The sequence below is a fragment of the Mus caroli genome, unplaced genomic scaffold (assembly GCF_978045245.1).
Source record: "Mus caroli unplaced genomic scaffold, Mus_caroli_1 scaffold_14, whole genome shotgun sequence".
Lineage (NCBI taxonomy): Eukaryota > Metazoa > Chordata > Mammalia > Rodentia > Muridae > Mus > Mus caroli.
Genome location: NW_028227269.1, coordinates 111,195,255 through 111,215,207, shown reverse-complemented (window position 1 = coordinate 111,215,207; position 19,953 = coordinate 111,195,255). Strand labels below are relative to the sequence as shown.

The 19,953-nt window shown below is 56.0% G+C and overlaps 2 protein-coding genes and 1 long non-coding RNA gene across 12 annotated transcripts in view; 1 reads left to right on the top strand and 2 right to left on the bottom strand.

The window, feature by feature from the left end:
• Positions 1–6,178: 6,178 nt before the first annotated feature.
• Crip2 (cysteine rich protein 2) lies at positions 6,179–11,256 on the bottom strand. Its single transcript, XM_021179289.3, has 7 exons — positions 11,151–11,256; positions 8,123–8,275; positions 7,510–7,650; positions 7,368–7,436; positions 7,195–7,289; positions 6,821–6,878; positions 6,179–6,725 (listed from the first exon to the last, which is right to left on the bottom strand). The coding sequence occupies exons 1-7, from the start codon at positions 11,191–11,193 to the stop codon at positions 6,658–6,660; spliced, it is 627 nt and encodes a 208-aa protein (XP_021034948.1). The 5' UTR covers positions 11,194–11,256; the 3' UTR covers positions 6,179–6,657.
• A 395-nt stretch (positions 11,257–11,651) lies between these two features.
• Positions 11,652–12,929, top strand: LOC110307069 (uncharacterized). The gene is made up of 3 exons (XR_003838397.2): positions 11,652–11,709; positions 12,368–12,450; positions 12,876–12,929. It is a non-coding gene; the product is annotated as an uncharacterized LOC110307069 (long non-coding RNA).
• Positions 12,930–14,530: 1,601 nt separating this feature from the next.
• Positions 14,531–19,953, bottom strand: part of Mta1 (metastasis associated 1) — a 38,232-nt gene continuing 32,809 nt past the window's right edge. For 2 of the 10 annotated variants that reach the window (XM_029484472.2, XM_029484475.2), the window contains 8 exons: positions 19,754–19,943; positions 19,532–19,621; positions 18,212–18,364; positions 17,973–18,053; positions 16,757–16,768; positions 15,773–15,804; positions 15,304–15,455; positions 14,531–15,218 (listed from right to left, as the gene is read on the bottom strand). In XM_029484472.2, coding sequence (XP_029340332.1) covers positions 15,068–15,218; positions 15,304–15,455; positions 15,773–15,804; positions 16,757–16,768; positions 17,973–18,053; positions 18,212–18,364; positions 19,532–19,621; positions 19,754–19,943 — 861 coding nt within the window. In that variant the 3' untranslated portion in view covers positions 14,531–15,067. Of the gene's footprint in view, positions 15,219–15,303; positions 15,456–15,772; positions 15,805–16,756; positions 16,769–17,972; positions 18,054–18,211; positions 18,365–19,530; positions 19,622–19,753; positions 19,944–19,953 lie in introns of those variants that run through there. The other 8 variants (XM_029484474.2, XM_029484476.2, XM_021178716.3 and 5 more) reach the window with 5 other exon arrangements.

Here is a 19,953-nt window from a genome sequence, read left to right as displayed (position 1 = left end):
ATTATCATTCAAGGATTCTGCACATATTTTGGTGCTTCTTCGGAAAGAGTTGACATTCAGAGTCTCAGCCTTGTAGCCCAACTCCTTCCAGCCTTTCCCAGATCTAACCCACGCAGACGCCAGGAGGTCCACGCTGGCTAGCCGCATGTGAACACCCTGACCTTTGGCAGCTGACTGGACTGCAGCCACAACTTCACCGGGGAACTCAGAAGAGGGGACTCCCATCCAGAAAAGCCCGTCCTGCCACAGGAACAACAGAATCTAAGCTTGAGGACCTAACAACCTGAGGTTGGAGACTAGAGGTCAAGACAAGGAATTAGGGTGAGGCCATGCCCAGGCTGTTTCCCTGGTGCCTCGAGGCACGATTGATGAGTAGTTCTTATCTCTGGGAGAAGTGCCCAGAGCTCAGCGGTCCAAGTCCACTGCCCAGCTAAGGAGGAGGCTGAGCCGTGGTTGGTACCAGGTAGAGAACAGACTAAGCCTACAGTAAATATGGAGGGCTGGGAGGTTTCTACTGGCCTGAGCTTCAGAGTACTTTGTAGGCTTCGTGGGGGTTGGGACTCTCTGATCGTTGCCTAGCAAGCTGACGATGCAGTTGCTGATAGCTGGACATTAAGTTCCCACTGTTCAGCCCCGACTGAGCCTCTTGTCCACACCTACCCATTTATCTCTCTCCAGACCTAGCTCTGGGCAAGGATCAGTCAGGGGTACTTCCATCTCCCTGGCCACTGCTGGGGTGGGGAGTCTGGAGATGGGATTAGTGTTGTACCATGGGTCAGGGACTACCCACAGTTGCAAACGCAGCCCCCCTGGAACACTACCTTCCCCCTAGGGACCCTAACCTGAGGGTACAGCTCTGTCCCAAACTGGAGCTCCACAAATGCCCAGCTCTACAAAGACATTCTGAAACCCTTCACCACCAGCTGGGGGCTCCAGAGCAGGGGTGAGCATAGGCCCTACAAGGATAGACTTCCGTCTTCTAGCCTATCATTACCTAAGACCCACCTAGAGGCCTGGATTGGCACCCCTGAGTGGTTTCTGGACTTAAGGCCGGCTTCGCTCCCCCATCCCCACCCCCAGGCCATTTCTTGTAATCTTTCAGTCTTTCTGTTAAAAGGAAAAGGACATATTTCTATAGCTCCTGACTTAGTCTACAAAGGAAAGGTGAGGGGGAGGAGCATCCTATGGGCAGAGGTTCTGGAAGGGGAGATCTGAGCAAAGCCCTTGGTGATATAAGGAGAGTCCAGAGAAGCCCAGGACCATCGGAAGGGTGGTGTCTCTACCAACACAGATCCCTGGGGCCTGACCACACACAAAGCACACTACCTCACTGTCCGTGGAAGAAGCCAACTGCTGCCTGCCAGGGGTGTGCACTGGGTGGAGGCACAAGGCACCTGGCAGACTGCTTCCTCTCTTCTCTGGTGTGTGTGTGTGTGTGTGTGTGTGTGTGTGTAGCAGAGACCGAATTGCTCAGATGCACATGCATATGCTAGGACCTGCAGGCATACCTGTGGGATGCATATCCTTTGGGGTGGCTCTACCTCCTATGAGTGGTCTCTCTCAAAGCAAATAGCTATGTTTCTACATATCTGCACGCAGGGATCTTGTTTTGTTTTGTTTTGTTTTGTTTTTGTTTTTCCTGACAGGTTTCTCTGTGTAGTCCTGGCTGTCTTGGAACTCACTCTGTAGACCAGGCTGGCCTCAAACTCAGAGACCTGCCTGCCTCTCATTCCTGAGTGCTGGGATTAAAGGTGTATGCCACCACTACCTAGCTAACTTCCTACCTCTCACCCAAGAGACATGTGCTAAGTAAGGCAGGTGGGTCAATAACCCGGTCCACGTTCCTTCCATCCACTGCCCCTCCCCAGAGATAGGTCCTCCTCCCATCCTTAAGTCTAGCCCCACCCCCAAGCCACAGGAACCTTCTAGGCCTTCCAGAATGTTGTTTCCTGTTGCTATGGTCACGGGAGGGGTGCCAAGGCAGGGGCCAAGGGCTGATACCTTCTTTGTTGGTACACAGCAGTTTTTTCCAGACATTCCATTCAGACGTATCCACTTAAAGACACAAAGACATAATACAAGCTGTGGCATGGCTTCATAGGCCTGTGATGGGCTAGAGCCACACCAGAGACTGAGGCTACAAGAGCCTGATCGTCGGGTGTGGTGGCGCACGCCTTTAATCCCAGCACTCGGGAGGCAGAGGCAGGTGGATTTCTGAGTTTGAGGCCAGCCTGGTCTACAAAGTGAATTCCAGGACAGCCAGGGCTACACAGAGAAACCCTGTCTCGAAAAACAAAAACAAAAACAAAAACAAGAGCCTGATCTACAGAGCCAGACCTTGTCAAGAAATAAAGAAAAGGAAGAAAGGAAGGAAGGAAGGAAGGAAGGAAGGAAGGAAGGAAGGAAGGAAGGAAGGAAGGGGGAAGGAAGAAGGAAGGAAGGAAGAGAGGGAGAGAAGAAAGAGGAAAAGAGACAAAAGTCAGGGATGGTGATGAAGAGATAAGGTAACACCACCTTTGTTTGCTTAGCTCAAAGCCCTTCACTCCCTCAAAAGCCACATCTGCCTTGGAAACACACGAGCCTGCTCTTAGCCTGAGAGCTCTTTTTCAGTACTTGAGGTGGAAGCAAGAAGATCCAAAGCTAACCTGAGCTACATAGATTATTTAAGGCCAGCCTGGGCTAAATGAGACTGACTCAAAAAATAACAAGAACAACAACAGGGCGGGCAGGAGGCTGGGGTTGGGGGGTGGGAGAGAAACTCTTCCAAAGCTTCCATAGTGTCTGCAAATGCCCCGCCCGCCCGCCGGCCCGCCATTGCTCCTGCTGCCTCTAGTCAGACCACTAGCCTTAGCCCTCTCTGGCGAGGCGCAGCTGGTGTCAAAGCCCAGCCAGCCTTCCTGAGGACCAACCCTACACTCTCACCTGCCTCCTCTTATCCCAGGCTATCCCTGGAGGAGGACGACTGACCAGGACTCCTGGGCTAAGTGAAGGCCTGCTGTGCTCTGCACAAGCACTCAAAGGGCACACGGTGATCTCTCCACTGCTTGTGCCAGGACAGCATAGAGGCTATGGGGGAGGGGAGGCCACAGAGCCACAATCTATCTGCTCAAGCCTTCTCTGTACACACCCATGCGCCCTCCACTGGCTGGGGTGCCACACCCCAAGGCGAGCCAGAGAAGGTAGGTAGGGCTGAGCCCGTGGGCTGATGACCACTGAGGAATCTCAGAACCCACTCCTACTAGGAAAACTCAGCCGCTCAGGGAAGGGAGGGCCTCTGCAGAGTTGCAAAACGACCTTTATCTACTGGCTCTCCTGGTACCTGGCTGAGGGTGTAGTCACGTGTGGAGATGTCCATCTAAGGGCTGGAGGTCATCTGAGCCTGCCCTTTGTCCTCTGCTCTCTCTCAGGTACATATGTGCCAGCATACACACGTTAGAGAACATGCTGAGCCCAGACACACACAGCACAGGCCTCCTTAGGGCCCACCCTCCTCCTCCTCCTCCTCCCCCCTCAGACCAGTGGAAGACATTTACAAGTTCCCAGGGTCTATTTTCAGCAGCTTGTCTCCAGGGACCCCCGTCTGGCACAAGATCTGGCCCTAGGGTAGGTCTGCAGGGATGGTTGACCACAGTCAGAAGGGATTGAACACTGCTTCACAGACAGGTTCCTCCACCCTTCAGGCCTTATGCCTCAGGCTTAGGCGGACAGCAATTAGATTCCTCCTTTTTCAGAAGTAACGAGTCATAGCCAGGAAGGGAGCCGTAGACAGTGGAAACAGGGTCCTTAGCCACCCTTCTCTCAGTAGGACTGCACTCTCTACCGGGGACCTATTATCTGGTCAGATGGGGTACCCTGCCCCCTGCCTTCCTTGAGGCCTGCCCCGTGCCCAGTGACTGCTTCCTGGAACCAAAGCCCAGGAAGAATCGCCTGGAATTCCAGTCTCTCCAAACCAGCAGCTGATGGCTTGGAGCCCACCCCCGCAGTCAGTCTGGCCTGGGAAAAAGGGCTGCCCACACCTGGCACCCTGGGCTCTGGCCAGGCCGAACTGTACCCGCTCAACAGCCAGAGCATTAGCACATGGTGATCCTTTTGATACCCTGCCCACAGGCTTCAGCCAGCAGCCAGTGAGCAGGGCCAACCATGTCAGATCTAGAGATAAACGGGATCTGCTTGAGGAAGACTCGGGCAGAAGAGTTCCCAGGGCCGATGCAGGAGAAGCAAGGCTAGGCAGGAGGGAGGATGCTAGGGTGTTGGCCAGATGATCAAAGATTAAGGTAAGTGGGGAGAAGGAGCCATAGGCTGGGCACCCCATAAAGAAGTCCAACTGAGTATACTGGTAAACAGAAAGGAGATCGGAAGGCCTAGTTGGAGAGTACAGCAAGGCTAGATAGGTGGGTGGTGGTCTCCTGGCAGGGCGCATCAGGGGAACTCCTGTAACTAAACTGTGCAGAGCAGCCTGGGCAGAGTCTCCTTGTGAGGTTCTGGACTCGGCAGAATTTGGAATGGAGTGAGATGGTCTGTTGGCATCTAGAGTCATCTCCGAGTCTAGGTGTTTATTTGGGAGATAGAAAAGCTCAGGGCACTCTCCCATAAGGGTGGATGCCAGACAAAGGCTTCTATTCTCTCCTCCATCTTGGGTGCATCGGAAGCTGGTGCCACTGACGCGACCTGGCAATGCAGCTGACACCGCCTGGCAACAAGACCCAGACAAACAGTCGCAGCACCGCCGCGTTTCCACGACAACTCCTTGGAAACAAACACCAAGCAACGTCATCTTCCTCGGCAGGAAAAGCCAGATCCTGCCCCGCCCCTCCGATGTACAGCAAAGCTGGCCGCAGGGCGGGGATGGATCTGCCCTGGGAAGACCCCTGCCCTCGTGGCCCAACCAGGGGAATCCCCTTCTTGTCCTCAAAGGTTCCGCCCAGGATCGAGGAGGGCCCGCCCCTTCGATTCCTTCAGGCTGAGCTGGTAGAAGTCTTTCTGCTACTAGGGCTGACAATTCACCGTCCCCTCTACTCCCACGCGCCGCCAACCAAGAAGAGCCGGAGCTGCCCAGCTCAATCCAAAATGTGCAGCCAAGAAGCGGCGTCTTGGTGGGAAAGGTCATAAGGGGGAGGAATCCCAGAGCCCAATACCTGCTGGCGAGGACCTCCCTTAGTGAGGGTGAAGAGAGGGGCAGACACTGGACTCTGCGGCCAGAGACGTGACGTTGTGCATATAACAGTAGCCCCGGACACAGTCACACCAGTGTCAGTTGCCAACACGGCTGGACAAGAAACCAGGGACAAACCTGAAAAGCCTTCTTGCCCTGTGGCAGTGACCAGATCTGGGAGCCACTTGCCCCAGACGTTCTGAGTCTTGGATTGAAGGGAGCAGGTTTAGCTGGGGCAGATCAGATGAGGTCCCCCAAGAGTCACTGAAGTGCAGGGGCGCCTTCTAGTGGGCATTCGTGGAAAAGCAAGTGAAGGAAGGACACGCCCACTGCGAGAAGCGGGGGTTTCAGTCCCAGAAGCTGGGCCACTTGAGGAGACGAGGTTCACTGCCTCACTTCAAACCTTGCCTAACAAACAGACTGTCCACATTCTGTTACTAGGCCATACACTAGAGACAAGTCAGGGTGGTCAAAGGCCTTGTCCTGTGGACATAGTGGGAAACAGCCGTAGCTGAGCATGGTTGGACTGGTGTCTAACAGCACCCTTAATCTCCCATGGACTTCTCTGCCCGGTACTAGGCCGTCCTCCACTTCAGGTTCCACCCAGTTCCCACCAGCTCCACATGCTCTGCACAGGACCTTTCTGGTCCCTGCCTCCAGGCCTCATTACATGGCTCCTGCTTTCCTCAAGTTGGACTTCAAACACCTGTGAGGTGTTCGGCCATGCTCATCACAAGTATATACCTCATTTCTGTCCTCTATGGATTCCATCTGTCCATCATCCGGACCCCTTTCCTTCCCTCCTCTGCCCAGTGCAGCTCCTCCCTGCTTCCCACACACTTCACGGTTGGCACTGATGCCTAAGTCAGCCTCCCCAGTTCAGGAATGTCTTTGGACTACATCCCTACCAATACTGGGCCCATGGATACAAGGGGATGTCTGTGGAGAAAGGGCGGTCTTGTGTTTATATGCAACACACACACACACACACACACACACACACACACACACACACAACACTGGGTCTTGCAATCCTCAAACCAAACTATTTATTGACAGCAAAAGTCTCCATAGCCATGAACCATGTGAGGGTAGGTAGGGAGTTGTGTGGGAACCAGCAGAGGGCTCCTCGCAAGGGCGCCAGCCATCACCCTGGAAATGCTGTGAGCTCACGCCCATCACCGGCAAGCAGAGCATAAATAATACTGGTGGGCAGGTGTGGGCAAAGGGATATCATATCATAGGACAGTCACCTTGGAGAGCTATCAGGGACACAGGAACACAGGACCCATGGGGCTACGGAGGCACACAGACAGGAAGTAAACGGTGGGCAACACGGGACACGCCAAGGTGACAAAGGGGGCCGAAGCTCTGGGACTCTCCAGGCTTTCTCCTCCACCACTTAGGTCCCGGATTTGCAGGCGAGACACGCTGAGCCAGGACTAGGCAACAGGCCACTTTGCCTCCGGGTCAAACAGGGGACCCCGAGGACAGCATCTGCAGATCTAGGGCTGAACTGTGCCTTCCGGGTCCTTGTCGTAGATATAGCTGCCCACAGCACCCGTATTCACTCCTGCGGAGAAAAGTGCCCGGCGTGGCTGAGCGGGAACGAACAGGGATCTGGGGAGGGAAAGAGGTCCTCACCTCCTCCCCCGGGACTCTACTCACCTTTGGGTCCAAAGAGTATTCCATAGCAAGGCTTGTGGCAGTAGGGCTGGCCATCGTGCTGTGGGCAGTGGAGGGAGAGGAGCTGAGCACAGACCCCCTCCCTTCCTTTACCTCCCCAGACAGGCCGAGACCTTCATGATGTGCTAGTCAGCTCCCTGAGGACTCGGAGGCTTCAAAGGTCATGTACAGGCCCACTCACTTTGACAGGAATAGCAGAGCCCCAGGGAGTAGCTGCAGAAACTGCCCTCTAGTGGCCAGAGGCAGTACATCTAGCCTAGGGCAACCCCAGATCAGGGAGTGGCAGAATTCCCGAATCCTTACTCCAGCGTGCTCTTCCTCCCTGTCCCCTCCTACGTCCCAAGTGCACCCTTTACCTCAGCATGCCCGCCTGGGGTCAGGGTCTTGGAGCAGCGCTCACAGCGCAGGCAGGGCCGGTGCCAGTCCTTGCCCAGAGAGGTCACCTTCTCAGCTGGGAGGGAGGAGAAGGGTGGTTGGTGGTAACCCCAAGGCAGAGGCACTTGAGTCAGCGGGGCAGGGAGTCACTTACCGAAGTACACTCTCTTGTTGCATCGAGGACACATGTTGGGCTCCCCAGTGAACGTGGTGACACTAGAGGCTGGAGGGGTGAAACTGGGTCAGGGTGGACCTTGGTCACCCATATCCAACTCCCACCCAGAGCCCGTCCCCACCTTTGCTGGGACCCTTGGGGGGCCCGCTGGTCTTCCGCTCCTCAGTTCTCACCACAGGGACCTCAATGGGGCCAGTGACCTGAGGGGCCTCGGCCTGAGGCTTCTCATAGATGTAGGAGCCAGCACCCCCGATGTTCACACCTGTAGATGATGGGTATGCCAGGAGATTAATGGCTGGAGGCCCTGACCCCACCCATCTCACACAGAGCTTCTCCCAAAGCTGCTTCTTGGCTTTCAGGGTAGGAAGGGCACAGGGAAGGAAAGAGCAGACCAAGCCCCAACATACACAGGAGCTGTCCCAGGTCTGAGGCCCCAGCATACACAGGGGCTGTCCCAGGTCTGAGGCCCCAGCATACATAGGAGCTGTCCCAGGTCTAAGACCCCAGCATACACAGGGGCTGTCCCAGGTCTGAGGCCTGGCTAGGACCCTGCTCACTTTTTTTTGTTTGTTTGTTTGTCTTTGTTTTTCCGAGACAGGGTTTCTCTGTGTAGCCATGGCTGTCCTGGAACTCACTCTGGCCTTGAACTCAGAAATCCGCCTGCCTCTGCCTCCCAAGTGCTGGGATTAAAGGCGTGTGCCACCACTGCTTGGCTGGGACCCTGCTTACTTTACCTTTGGGTCCAAACAGTGTGGCATAGCAGGGCTTGTGGCAGAAGGGCTTCCCATCATGCTCAGCATGGCCGCCGGGGGTCAGTGTCTTGTTGCAGCGCTCACACTTGAGACAGAACTTGTGCCAGTCCTTGCCCAGGGAGCTCACCTTCTCAGCTGTAGAGAGGAAGAGGAGGAGGAGGAGGAGGAGGTCAAAGCATCGTGCCTGTTCCTCCTCTTCTTGCAGTCCAGAAGGTTCCAGGTCCCACACCCCTGCATTTTACATCCCCTGGCGGACATCAAGCTCCACTCCCACCCCGCCCATGGTGACTCGGAGATTAGGCTACTGTTTACAGAGACTCCCTCAGCTACCCTGGGGCCCTTTGTCCTTGCTCATCCCGAAAAAGTAGTCTCAGGCTGTACATTTGGTTTAACCCCTCAGTGTCTTCCTCTCTGCACCTATTTATTATATATACCTTGCTCCTCAAAACCCCTGCTTCACCCTCATGGTGCATCTCCTCACACCTCTCCCCCTCCCCACAGAGCCAGGCAGAGTCCCCGAGGTCAAGAGAAAAGCCCTTGATTTTCAGCACCAGGTGAGGGAACACCAGTCCTGGCTGCCCCGGGACCACCAGGAAAGATCCCTATTTGGTTTCCTCGTTCTAAGCCCTGAGACCTCACTCCACCCAACCCACTGCCTCCAGCTGCCAGTTTGGCGCCAAAGGTTTGTGACCAGCAGCTGAGGGCTGTGGACCCCACCCCGCAACCGCCAGGGCAATGACTGCCGAGCCACATCCCAATGGACGGAAGCCTGGGCCTCCCCAAGGGAGTAAGGCAGGAAAAGGGTGGAGAAGTGGGCAGGAAGAAGGGCCTGAGCTGAGAGCAAGCAGAGCCGGAATTCCAAAGGGAAGGGGCCAGGCCAGAGTGGCGGGGGAGGAGGGAGGGGTGTTATGCTTGCTTGGCTCTGGCACTCCACTCAGAGGATAACAGAAACAGCCAGCTCTCCAGCCTTCCTTTCTCAAGAGCGGCCCACTGGTCCCTCTGGGGCCATGCCTCCTCTGGACAACCTTGGCAAACGACAGGGAGCACAGCCTACTGTGAGAGCCCCCCTCCCCCTGCTGGGAAGTGCTGCTGCTGGGCAGCAAGCCTGGATCCTCCATGTGGCTAAGTCTGGCTCTCCACTGCCCTAACTTGCTGGACACGGGCAGGTGTTCCCCAGGACCCCCCCTCCCAGACCCTTGCCCTGGGACAGTACTGTTTAGTTTCCTTTCCTAAGGCACAGGTAAGCCAGAACAGGCAGGAGCTACCTGGATGGCAAGCAGGCTTGGCTCCCATGCCTGCCTGGCATTCTTTCTTGGGACAGTGATAAGGAGATTGTTGGGATGGTCATCAGTGGCTGTGGCAGCTGCAGCTCAAGGCTGCCAAAACCACTATGTTCTGGCCAGCTCTGGGATGTGGGCCATGTATGGGGCAGGGAGCTGACCCTCAGACCCACTGGTTGGGTCGATGGCCCCATTACAGACCCAAATTGGGAATACAGCATTGATTAGGTCTAATAGCTTGGAAGGGAATGGTCTCCCTACTTGGCCATGTGTTCTGGAAGAAAAATGGGACTCACAGCACCCTGGGGTCCCTTGGGCCTAGCGTTTACTCAGAAGTGGGCTGCCAGGGCACAGCCTAGCTGGGCAGAGAGGGTATTATTCTGGACCCCCATCGCCTTCCCACAGAACAGAAGCCAGCCGACTCTGAGGAGCCTTTGTTTTCTGCTGAGAGCCAGAGGCGCCCAAGCAGGCAGAGTGCTTTTTCCGGGTGGCCTGTTGGCCAAGGCCCCAGAGAGTCCAGAGCTGGCCTGGTCTGGAGCAAAGTCATACAGAGAGGCCCTGAAGACCATCTTCACTCGGGGGCTTGTTAAACATCTCTCTGTAGGAAAAATGGCTGAAATCAGGCAATCTGTCCCCTCCAGGAGGCAACAGGAAACCCCTGGCTCCAGGCCACCCAGAACAACTCCAAGCCAAATCCGGTCCCTCCACTCTGGGAACAAACAAAAGTGGCCTCTCCTCTACTCCCGTCATCTGAAGAAGTTCACTGACCTGGACACTGCTGTTTTGGGAAGAGCATAAGAGTCCCTGTCCTTTCATGCCCCTGTCTTCCTCTATTCTGGCCCTGAGTCTATTTTTCAGTGGCAGCTACACTGCTACTCTGGCAAAGTTGCTCAGCTAGGAACACAGCCCCAGGATGTTAGCAGATCAGGAATCAGGGGATGCTTGATAAAGGTGATTGCCTTCAGGGGCTACCTTAGCAGGAACCAATTCCTGCATACCATAGCCTCCTTCCCAGATGGCCTTGACCTCCAAGAGGCCAGGGTCCTAGTCACCCAGTGCACTCTCAAGCTCATGGAGAAATACGTGTCACCATGCCCCACCCCGGGTGAAACTGCAGAGGCAAATGGCCAAGAAAGAGAGCAAGCTGGGGCATGTAAGAGGCAGAAGCCAAGGTCGCCCCCGCTTGGACTGAATCCGAAATCCCAGACCTGGCCCAACGGCCTGGGCAGAGGTCGAAGTGAGCACTGGGGTCACTCACTACTATGGGTCACACTAGTGGGCCCATGTGCAGGCTGGGAAGCAGCCATAAGGTGAAGAGATGGCGGAAACCAGGGGATCTCAACGGACCAGTCTCGGGCGTCGGACCTCATTGGATCCCGCCCCGAAGAGCGTCGCTGAAGAAGGGCGATAAGCTGAACATGCGGGTGGCCAGGAGGGCGCTCCTAGCCCCGGCCGACCAGGACTTTGCGTACCTCGACCAGTGCCTACCGAACGCTTCCGAACCCACCCGACGCCACCCGCTTCTCCAGAATCCCAGATGGTATCCCTCGCCCCGCGTAGCACTACCTTCGAGCCTCGGGCCGCACCCGCGAAAACAGCGTGGCGAGCTTAGCTACCGATCGGATCGCGCATCCCAAGACGGTGGCTGCGCACCCCATCCGTGTACATTCCGGGGTGTGGCTCTCAGCCAGGAGCCTAGAGGCGAAGGCGGACGGCGGGTGGGTACTCACCGAAGTATACGGTCTTGTCACACTTGGGACACTTGGAGGCCATGGTCGGTGCGCTCGGTCGGTCCGCGCCCTCCACCCGCGCTCGTCTCTGTGCCGCCGCCCGCGCCTGCCCCGCCCGCCCCCGGACGTCGATTGGCTCCGAGACCTGGGCGGGGCCTCTGGAGCCCGCCCCCTAGACGCCAGCAGCTGGGCGCGCTGCAGGCGGGGCGCACCTGCCAGGGTCGGAAGGGTCCGGCCTAGCGCCCCCTACCCCGGAGTGAGGTGGCGTCCACAGGGATCGCCCGAGGATTCCATGGCCACATACTGATCTCTAGCTGTAGAACGGACTTGGGATCCCCAGCTTTAGGTCTCGAGGCCCGAGCCTGCTCGTGGTAGGAGGGGGCACGAGAAGCCCGCGGGACGCCCCCCCCCGCCCCTCGCGCCTCCGGGCGCCGCCTCCCTTTGTTGCCTCGTTTCTATAGCAACGGTCTCGGCGCACAGAAGCACGAAGCATCGGATTCCGGGCGGGGCGCCGCGGTCCTGTCTGTGGTGCTGAAGGAGGGGCGGGCGAGGCTCACTTGTAAGCGCCACCACTTCCAAAAACAGCTTAAGAAACCACTGGGATGAGTGGGGGTTGGGGTGGCGTCAGCCAGAGCAGGCTCTGACGGGCCCGCAGGTGCACTTGCCTCTAAGGCACTTTTAGGGGGTACCTGCGAATTTCCTCCGCAGCAAGTGTTGTGGGCTAATACCCCCTTCTGTGAGGTTGCTGCTGCTCTTCCTCAGACTAGAGTCTCTGACTCCCAGAATGCTGGCCCCAAAGCATTCCGTAGAGTAGCAGAGCCAGAAATCCTGCTTGTCCTTCCAGTTTCCTTCCCACTAAGGGCTTGCTTGCCATCCCACCCTCCTTACTTTGACTCCCATGGACCTCCAGGCCTCTCTCTGAGCCTCTTGACCCAACCTGGGCCTTGGGCCTGGGAAACAAACACTCTACAAGTCCCAAACCCTGATGACCCGGTCCAGTATGGACAGCTGACTCCAGAGATACCCCTCCCACACTTTCCTCACTGCCGTGCTGGACACCCACATTTCATTTCTCTGTCCAGCCCATGGACTGGGAGCCAAGTGGTCCCAGGTACCAGGCATGTTGGTGATCCCTGGCCTACTCTTATAGCTCCATGTGGTGGCCCTTCCTTTGTACACATATCCTGCAGTAACTGCCATTTCCATGGTGACAACAGCCCAGAAACGTGCCACCCCCTCCAAGCCTGACTGACCAGCCAGACCAGCTCCCCCTGGCACCTGTGGACACATGCCAGCCAAGGTGAGAGGCAGGCAAGGAAGCCTTCCTGGACATACCCTTCGCTCACAGCCAGGTTCCTGTTCAGGCTGAATTTATAGGTGTCCTGACCCAAGCATCCATTACTGTGCCCCCTCCAGCTTCCCATCTTAGGAGTCCTGTGGACCTCTAGGTACCAGTCTGCTTGACCACTCCACCGCTAATATCTGCCATGAAAGACAGGGCTGACTGGGCTAAGCACAGCTAGTCTTCTAAAAAGGCCTCAAGGGTGCCCGGCCACAATGAGAGTGGATAGGAGTAGGCCCCCTCCCAGGGGTGACTGCAAAAGAATGGCAGGCAATCCTGGCTGGATGCCCAGGGTGAGAAGGGGATGGAGAGGGCCGGGTAAGAAAGCGTACCTAATTGCTGCTTCGGTCCTACCTCCTCTGCTGGGTCCCTGGACAATGAAGGAGGGCTACGGGGCTGTTGTGAGCCTGGCAGGAAGGCACATGGGCCAATGACAAGCAGTGACCTTGACCTCCACGCCTGAGGCTGTAACAGGATGGGCAGGCACAGAAAGGCACCTCTGGACACACACCAGCCAAGGGAAGAGGTAGGTAGAGGCTTCCACAGTGCCTTTTGGGACAGGGTCCCTCCTTCCTCAGCTAGGATGAACTCATTTGTGTCCTGGTAGATGCTGTGGTGTGGAGCAGGTCAGCAGCTCTCTTCTCTAAGGCCCCAACAAGATAATACATTGGAATTCTATCTTCACGTGTCCTGTCATCTAGGGCAGGGTCACAGATCTACCGTGGGAACCTATGGCCAGGAATGGCAAGACCTGGAATGGTGGCTCTGAGCTACATCCAGGTCTTCAAGTCAGCACCAGTCTCTCGAGTCATGACTGCCTGACCATTGTAGAATGGGTCCTACCCGTTTTTCTCATTAAAAGGCTTCAGGATAGTGTAGATTACTTTCCTGGGCCCATGAACCACCAGCCTATGTCTAATTCCCGTTCTTCACCTTGGCTTTCATGTCCAATAGTCTTAGCCCTGTTTCTATAGTGGGCACTGGAGCCCACTTAGGAATGTCAGTAAGAAAGAGACCTGTGTCTGTGGAAAGCTGAGGGAACTAGGCCAGAAGGGGCTTCATCTGGACCTCGATGGAGCCATGCTCCCCAGACTCCCGATGGGAAAAGGACTCACAGGAGGCCCTGGTAGAGGCCAGAGCAACCGGGAGAAGCCCAATGACCCTGGGGATGTGAGTAGGGTATGTGTCACAGCACTGTCCCTGACACCTGGCCTGTCACCCCGATAAGCCTCATCACAAGCTCAGGGAAGCTGAGATACCCCTTATCTATATCTCAAGTGGGAACATAAATGGTTTCTATTTTAATCCCGACTGCGATTTCTACACATCACAGGCGCCTGAGGAGGGCAAGGGGGGCCAGGAGGCAGGGGCCAAAAGACTCCACTGTTCCCAGAAAGGGTCTATCTGAGCCTCCTCTTGGCCAGCTGAGAGGCTGCAGCAGCCTGAGGGACGATGGCCTGCAGAGCCAGATCTCTCTCCCTCCCGTAGCTGGCCAGGCCCGCACCTGTCTCTAGGCCTGCAAGGCTAAGCGCAGGCGGAGATAGGATTTCTGAGCAGAAATATGAGCAAATTCTTGAGAAAAGCACACCTGCCAGGGCAGCACAGCTTAGCACAGAAAGCCTGACAGCTGGGGCAAGAGATCTGCTGGGCACAGGGGGTGGGCCCTGGACCTTAAGCTTCTGTGCCAAGCTGACCCAGGTAGAAAATCCTGGTAGAAAAAAGTTGTGGGGCCTCAGGTAGGGTCAGCTCTCATTGTGGCACGTGAAGACACTGTTTCTGCACAAGGCGTCCTCTGTGTCCAGTCCCCCTTGGAAGGGCAGCAAGGCCCTGGGCCAAAGGCCTGCAGGAATAGGTCTCAGAGTGGTATGCTCTGCCAGCCTGAGTAAGACCCCCAGCGCTAAGCTGACCCTAGCTGTGGCTACTGCCCATCTTTCTGCCAAGGGATGCCCTGGGTATTTCGGGTATCAGAGCAGCTTAGGTTCATGGCCCTAACTAAACCAGGAGAGGGACTGGGAACAAAAGACGCAGAAGGGCTTGGTGGGGTTTTCCTTTTTATGAGATTTTTTTCTTTGTTTTTGTTTAATATGAAAATTACTTGAAAAGACAGGGGACCAACCCTGCAGGCAGCTTGGCCGCTGCTGGCTGCTGCACCAATCCTAACATCCAGGTGTAAGTTACAGAGCTCAAGTTCATCTACAAAAAAGTAATAAAAATAAAATTTAAAATGGCACCTTCAACAGAACACAACAAAACCTTAGAGCCCACCCCGGGTGAGAAGCCCTGCAGCACACGGCCCAGGGCGCTCCTCAGCTCTGCTCCAGCCAGAAAGTAAACACAAAGCTAAAAAAGACTCCTCGGTGTCTTGGAATAAGTTAGACCACACTTCTTCCCCACGTGTCCACCAGAGGAGCAGTTTCTCTGCATGTGAGGGCGGGAGTTGGGGCACTACGGAAACAGAGGGTAGGGTGGGCAGCAGTCTGGTGGGGGAGGGAGGCCGCGCTTGGCCTCTGCAGGCCTCACTGGATACTCTGGGGCTGATGGAGGGGCCCAGGCAGGCCACGGTGTGGGTGACCGCCTAGTCCTCAATAACAATGGGCTCATCATTGACTGGTGCAGGTGGGGGTGGCCGCAGCGGCAGGGCCTGGCTCTGGCGCAGGGCAATGGGTTTGTAGGGCCGGCGGGCAGCACGCTTGGTTTCTGAGGATGAGAGCAGCTTTCGGATTTTCCTGTGGGAAGAGGTAAACCAGTACAAATCAGAGGGTGGTAGCTGAAGACTCCCATATCCCGTCCTGTCCCAGAAAAGGTTCCAACCTGGTCTCCTCGGTGGCCATGTAAAATACATCATCTGGGGCGTCAATCCAGTTCATTCGCCGCCGCTTAACCGGAGGCAGGGAGCCACCACGGATTAGGCGCACTTTGGTGGGGTAGGACTTCCCATTGAGCAGGAGATTCCGACTTGGTCCCTGTGGTGAACAAGAGGAATGAACACAGGAAGACAGAACCCTGACCTGACCTTATAACTCTCAGCCCGAGACCCTAACCTCCTGGGCAGCCAGGCCTCAAGGCTCCACAGCTAACTCACAGCCCAGGTAGGAAGCCCCTGGAGGGCTGGAGACCTGAATGCACTGGGTCTATGCTACCTGTTAGGTCTGGCCAGGGCTCACAGATGCTCTGCATGGCACATGGTGAGGAGTGAGAGCTACCTGGGCCACTTCCTCAATACCTTGAGGGATGTGTGCATACACAGAAGCATGTCAATCCCCTAGTCACCCATTCTTACCATGTGCCTGGTCTGTCCATGGTTTGCCAAACCTGATGAAAAAGAACACAAAGTGAGGCCAGAGCAGGGGGAGCATGCTATGCATCCACACTGACTGCCAGTGCTTCTAAGCCCAGGCCACAAAGGAGGAGGTGGGGGATGGACCTCCTGAGGCAACCCCTCCAACCAAAGTCCACACCCAAGGAGCCTGCCTGTAAGATGTCCTCAGCTAGCTCAGGTGGTCCCGTAGCCCTGCCGACCCTGAGGGCCACCTATACCCTGGCCAGCAGAGGATTCGGCAGTTTGGCAGTCTGGGGTCCCGGTCTGACACCAGGCTAAGGTATATGTCAAGGGCACAGCTGCAGGGCCGTGTGTGCCTCATCCTCCCTATGGCTGCTTAGGGCAGCAATCATCTGCTGCTTGCTCAGAATGCAAACAGCAGATGCTAGGTAGGAAACAGATCTCTGATGACAACAGCATGCTTGTAGGCTGAGGGCCTAAGGAGAAACTGAGATGTCACTGGAATGAGGCTGAGAGGCAAAGCCTAGGCCCTGGCATCCCACCGCAGCAGGAAGCACTGCATCACAGATCTGCTGCCATGGGTAAGCGAGTGTGCCAAACAGGTCTCTGGATGGGCTGGCCCCAAGCAGGGAACAAGACAGGACTCCTCTACCATGCCTGGCTAGTGCCACTGGATGGACCCCATGACAATCTGCCAGTTACCAAACCCTTCATCAGAGATCTCCCTCTTTTTTATAAGAAATATTTTAAGACAGGGCCTAAGCATGTATCCCAGCTACCTGGAACCCAAGATCCTCCCAGCTTCAGTCTCCCAAATGTGGATTTAGAGACTAGCCTGTCTCTACCTGCAGTCTGCCCTTTCCCAGAATCCTGGACCCAGCCTTTCTCTAGCAGCTCATTTGGCTCTCGGGTCAGCTTGCTCACAGTACCTACTGGGACCCCACCCTTGTGCCCACACAAAGCCCTATCACAAGAGCTACTTACCCAGGTAAGTGCCTGCCCGAGTGAGGAGGCGGCAGAGAGAGAAGATACACACTAGAGTTAAGAGTGAGCTGCATGCACAGGCAGCTAAGCCGCAGGGCAGAGCAGCAGGCAGTATGGGGCAAGGGTTAGTGAGTTAAGAACCTTGGGTGCCAGGGGCTAGTGCCTTGTCCAGAGTTTCCACCTGCCCTGCTTATTTATGCAAGGTCCAGGCCTGAGGCGCACCACTAAGGTTAAGGCTGTCTCTAGCCAGCCAGCCTATGGCTCCTAGGCTAGTTCCAGTACTGAGGCCTAATTTTACAACTTCAGGACAGCCACTTCTCTTGTGGCTAGACCCTCTGACACGGGAGCTGCCTAGACCACTCACAGGGCCAATGAGTTCCCACTACATCCTGGTTGGGTACTCATTGCAGGACACACCTCAGGTCTGCAGGATAGACTTCGAAAAAATTCAGTGGAAATGAACAGTTCTTTATAGAAACCAGGTCTGGGAAGGGCATGCCTGGGCCCCTGGACTGAGGTGTAGATAACATGGCCAGTCCCATAGCCACACAAAAGGGATATGCCTGCTTGGGTACCTGACAGCTGGCAAGCTTCCAAAGCAACCTTGAGAGGGAATAAGGTACAGTTAGACAGTCGCTGCCCACTGCTGCCTCCTGGGCTCGCGTCTTGACACTGGGGAGGGGCCTGAGCAGGGTCATGCTGGCTGGTTGGTGTTTCCCACACTGACATTGAGACTTGGTGCTACCCTCACAGCCAGAGCAGGCGTGTGCCCCACAACCCTTACCCCATCAGCAGACTCCAAGCTAATCCTCAGCAGACACAAGGGCCGCATGTAAGCCCAGCCACCAACCCATCCCTACTGTTCCCATCAGGCAGGGCACACAAAAATTGCAGGTAGCACTAGCGGCCCTACAAGCAAGGCTGAAGGCATGCGAGCAGTCACAGCGCAATAGCAGTGGGGGCACCAGGGGCCTCGTGCAAGGACAGTCCATCCATGGCTCAGGCCAAAACAGGCCATGGCCAGAGACCCAGGGTTCATGGGCCCTCTACCAAGAGACAAGTCTACAGGAGCACGGAAGTATGGGCTGTGGCCTGGGTCTGTGTGGACTGCCCCTATACGTGCCCTGAACCGCCCAGTCTGCTAGCAGACAGTACACACAGGCATCACGACAGGACTCGGCCACAGCACCCCGCCAGCGGCCGCCCCAGGCCTTACCCCTACTGGGCATCAAGAGGCGCTTCTTCATGTTGCCTGGCAGTGCCCAGGAACAGGAGAGAGAGGGAGAGAAAACATCAACTAAGACAGCCGGTTGAATAAGAGTCACGTGGAGCTCCAGGGCTAGCCCTAGTCCCATGGCCCTCAGGAGGCCTGGCTTCCTTCAAGGGCCAGCCCTGCAGCTCCCAGAAGGCCTGGCTTGGCCTCTTCATAGGGCCAGTCCTTAAGCTCACACTCACCATCTACCCCATTGTGCTGCTCATAGCTCCTCTTGCCCAGGATGGTAGGGGAGCCATTGTTGATGACAGGGGCTGACTTGGCAGGGGTCAGACTGCTGAGCACACTGGATGAACTCTTCACAGGGTCGGGCTTAGGCGGGCGGGGATGGGTCTCTGTGGCAATGAAAGGGTAAGGGTGTGGTTCAGAAACACAGTACAGGAGGCTCCATGCATCAACAATACGTTCCTAGCCTATAGCCCCACTGATTAGGCTAGAAGGAAGCAGCCCTATGTTACCAGAGCTCACTGACACCAGGGATCAAAGCACCCTTAGCAGGAAGGCTATCTAGGATATCTTCAGGAAGGGCGGCAGCCAAGCAGAGCCTAGTCCACTGCAAGGCTAGCTACAGGATAGCTGTGTAAGTGCCAAGAGCTTACAAGATCCAGACACTGCCCATAAACACACGAGTTCCATCAGACAGCCTCCACATCCAGGCCACCGGGTCTGATGGCAGAAGACTGGCTACTGGCCAGACATTGAGCAGCCTGGCTGGCCCAAGCAAGGACCCACCCCACAGAAGGCAGGTCCTGGCACTGACCACACCCTCCTGGGTGAGGCTAGTCCTGGGGCCTAGGACCCAGGGAGCAAAGCCAGGCACTTGTGCCTGCAACGAACACACTTAGCTTATGGTTCTGGAATGTCCTTTCTAGAAGGACTGTTCACTCCATGCTGGCAGACTAAGTCACTCAAACCCTACAAACAAGTGACCCCAAGTGTCTGGCACAACCTCCTATGATGTGCCACTCCTAAATGGCCAGGGGCACTGCCGAGAAGTCAACAGTCCACAAACACAGGCAAGGAGCTATCCCTGCAAGACTGCCAGCCTCACGGGCTCACAGAAGCCTCCAACGCTGCCTTATGTTAGGGAGAGACCTCCTTGCAGCAGCAGGTGTCCCCTGAACCCTGGGGCTCTGTTGTTAGGGTTCTGCCTGGATAAACCTGAGTCAGAAATCAGTGGTAGCGCACGCCTTTAATCCCAGCACTTTGGAGGAAGAGGCAGGAGGATCTTGAGTTTGAGGCCAGCCTGATCTACATAGTTCCAGGATAGCCAGGGCTATGTACAAAGAAAGACCCTGTCTCAAACAAAAACTTTTAGTCAGGACACAGAGTATGCCAGGAAGGTTAAAACCAGAGGATCTGGAACTCAGGACCTGGAGGGAACAGGAACAGCACAGCTCTCTGTGGGTATTCCTGAGCCAGGCACGCCGGGCATAATGTAAACTAGGTGATCACTCAGTATTTCCTAGACGGGGTGCGAGGATCCCAGCCGTTGAGCTTACCAAGATACCGGAGCACGGCCTCCAGGGGCTTCCGTACGACCTGCTTCAGCACCAGTGGGCTCTGGGAAGCTTCGGGCAGCCGTGCTGTGCCTGGACAAGGACAAGGTATGGTGAAGAACTATGTTCCCCAAGAGCTAGGGCCCTTACCTGTACCCCAACCTGGACACTCTGCCTGAGTGTGGCTCCTGCTAGGCCCAAGAAAGAGAACAGGGGAAGACTCACATTCAGCCTTGATTGCTGCGCTGTTGATGGGCATGTAGGGGTGGCGGGCAGCATGCCATGGGCGTAGGATCTCACGGCACAAGCGCCGGGCAATGCGTGTCAACTTGGTAGTATGCAGGTAGAAGGCCTGCCTAGTCTTCATGGCAAACTTGGGGCTCCCACTGCTCCGAGCTGGGATGCCATGGGGACTCTGTGGAATG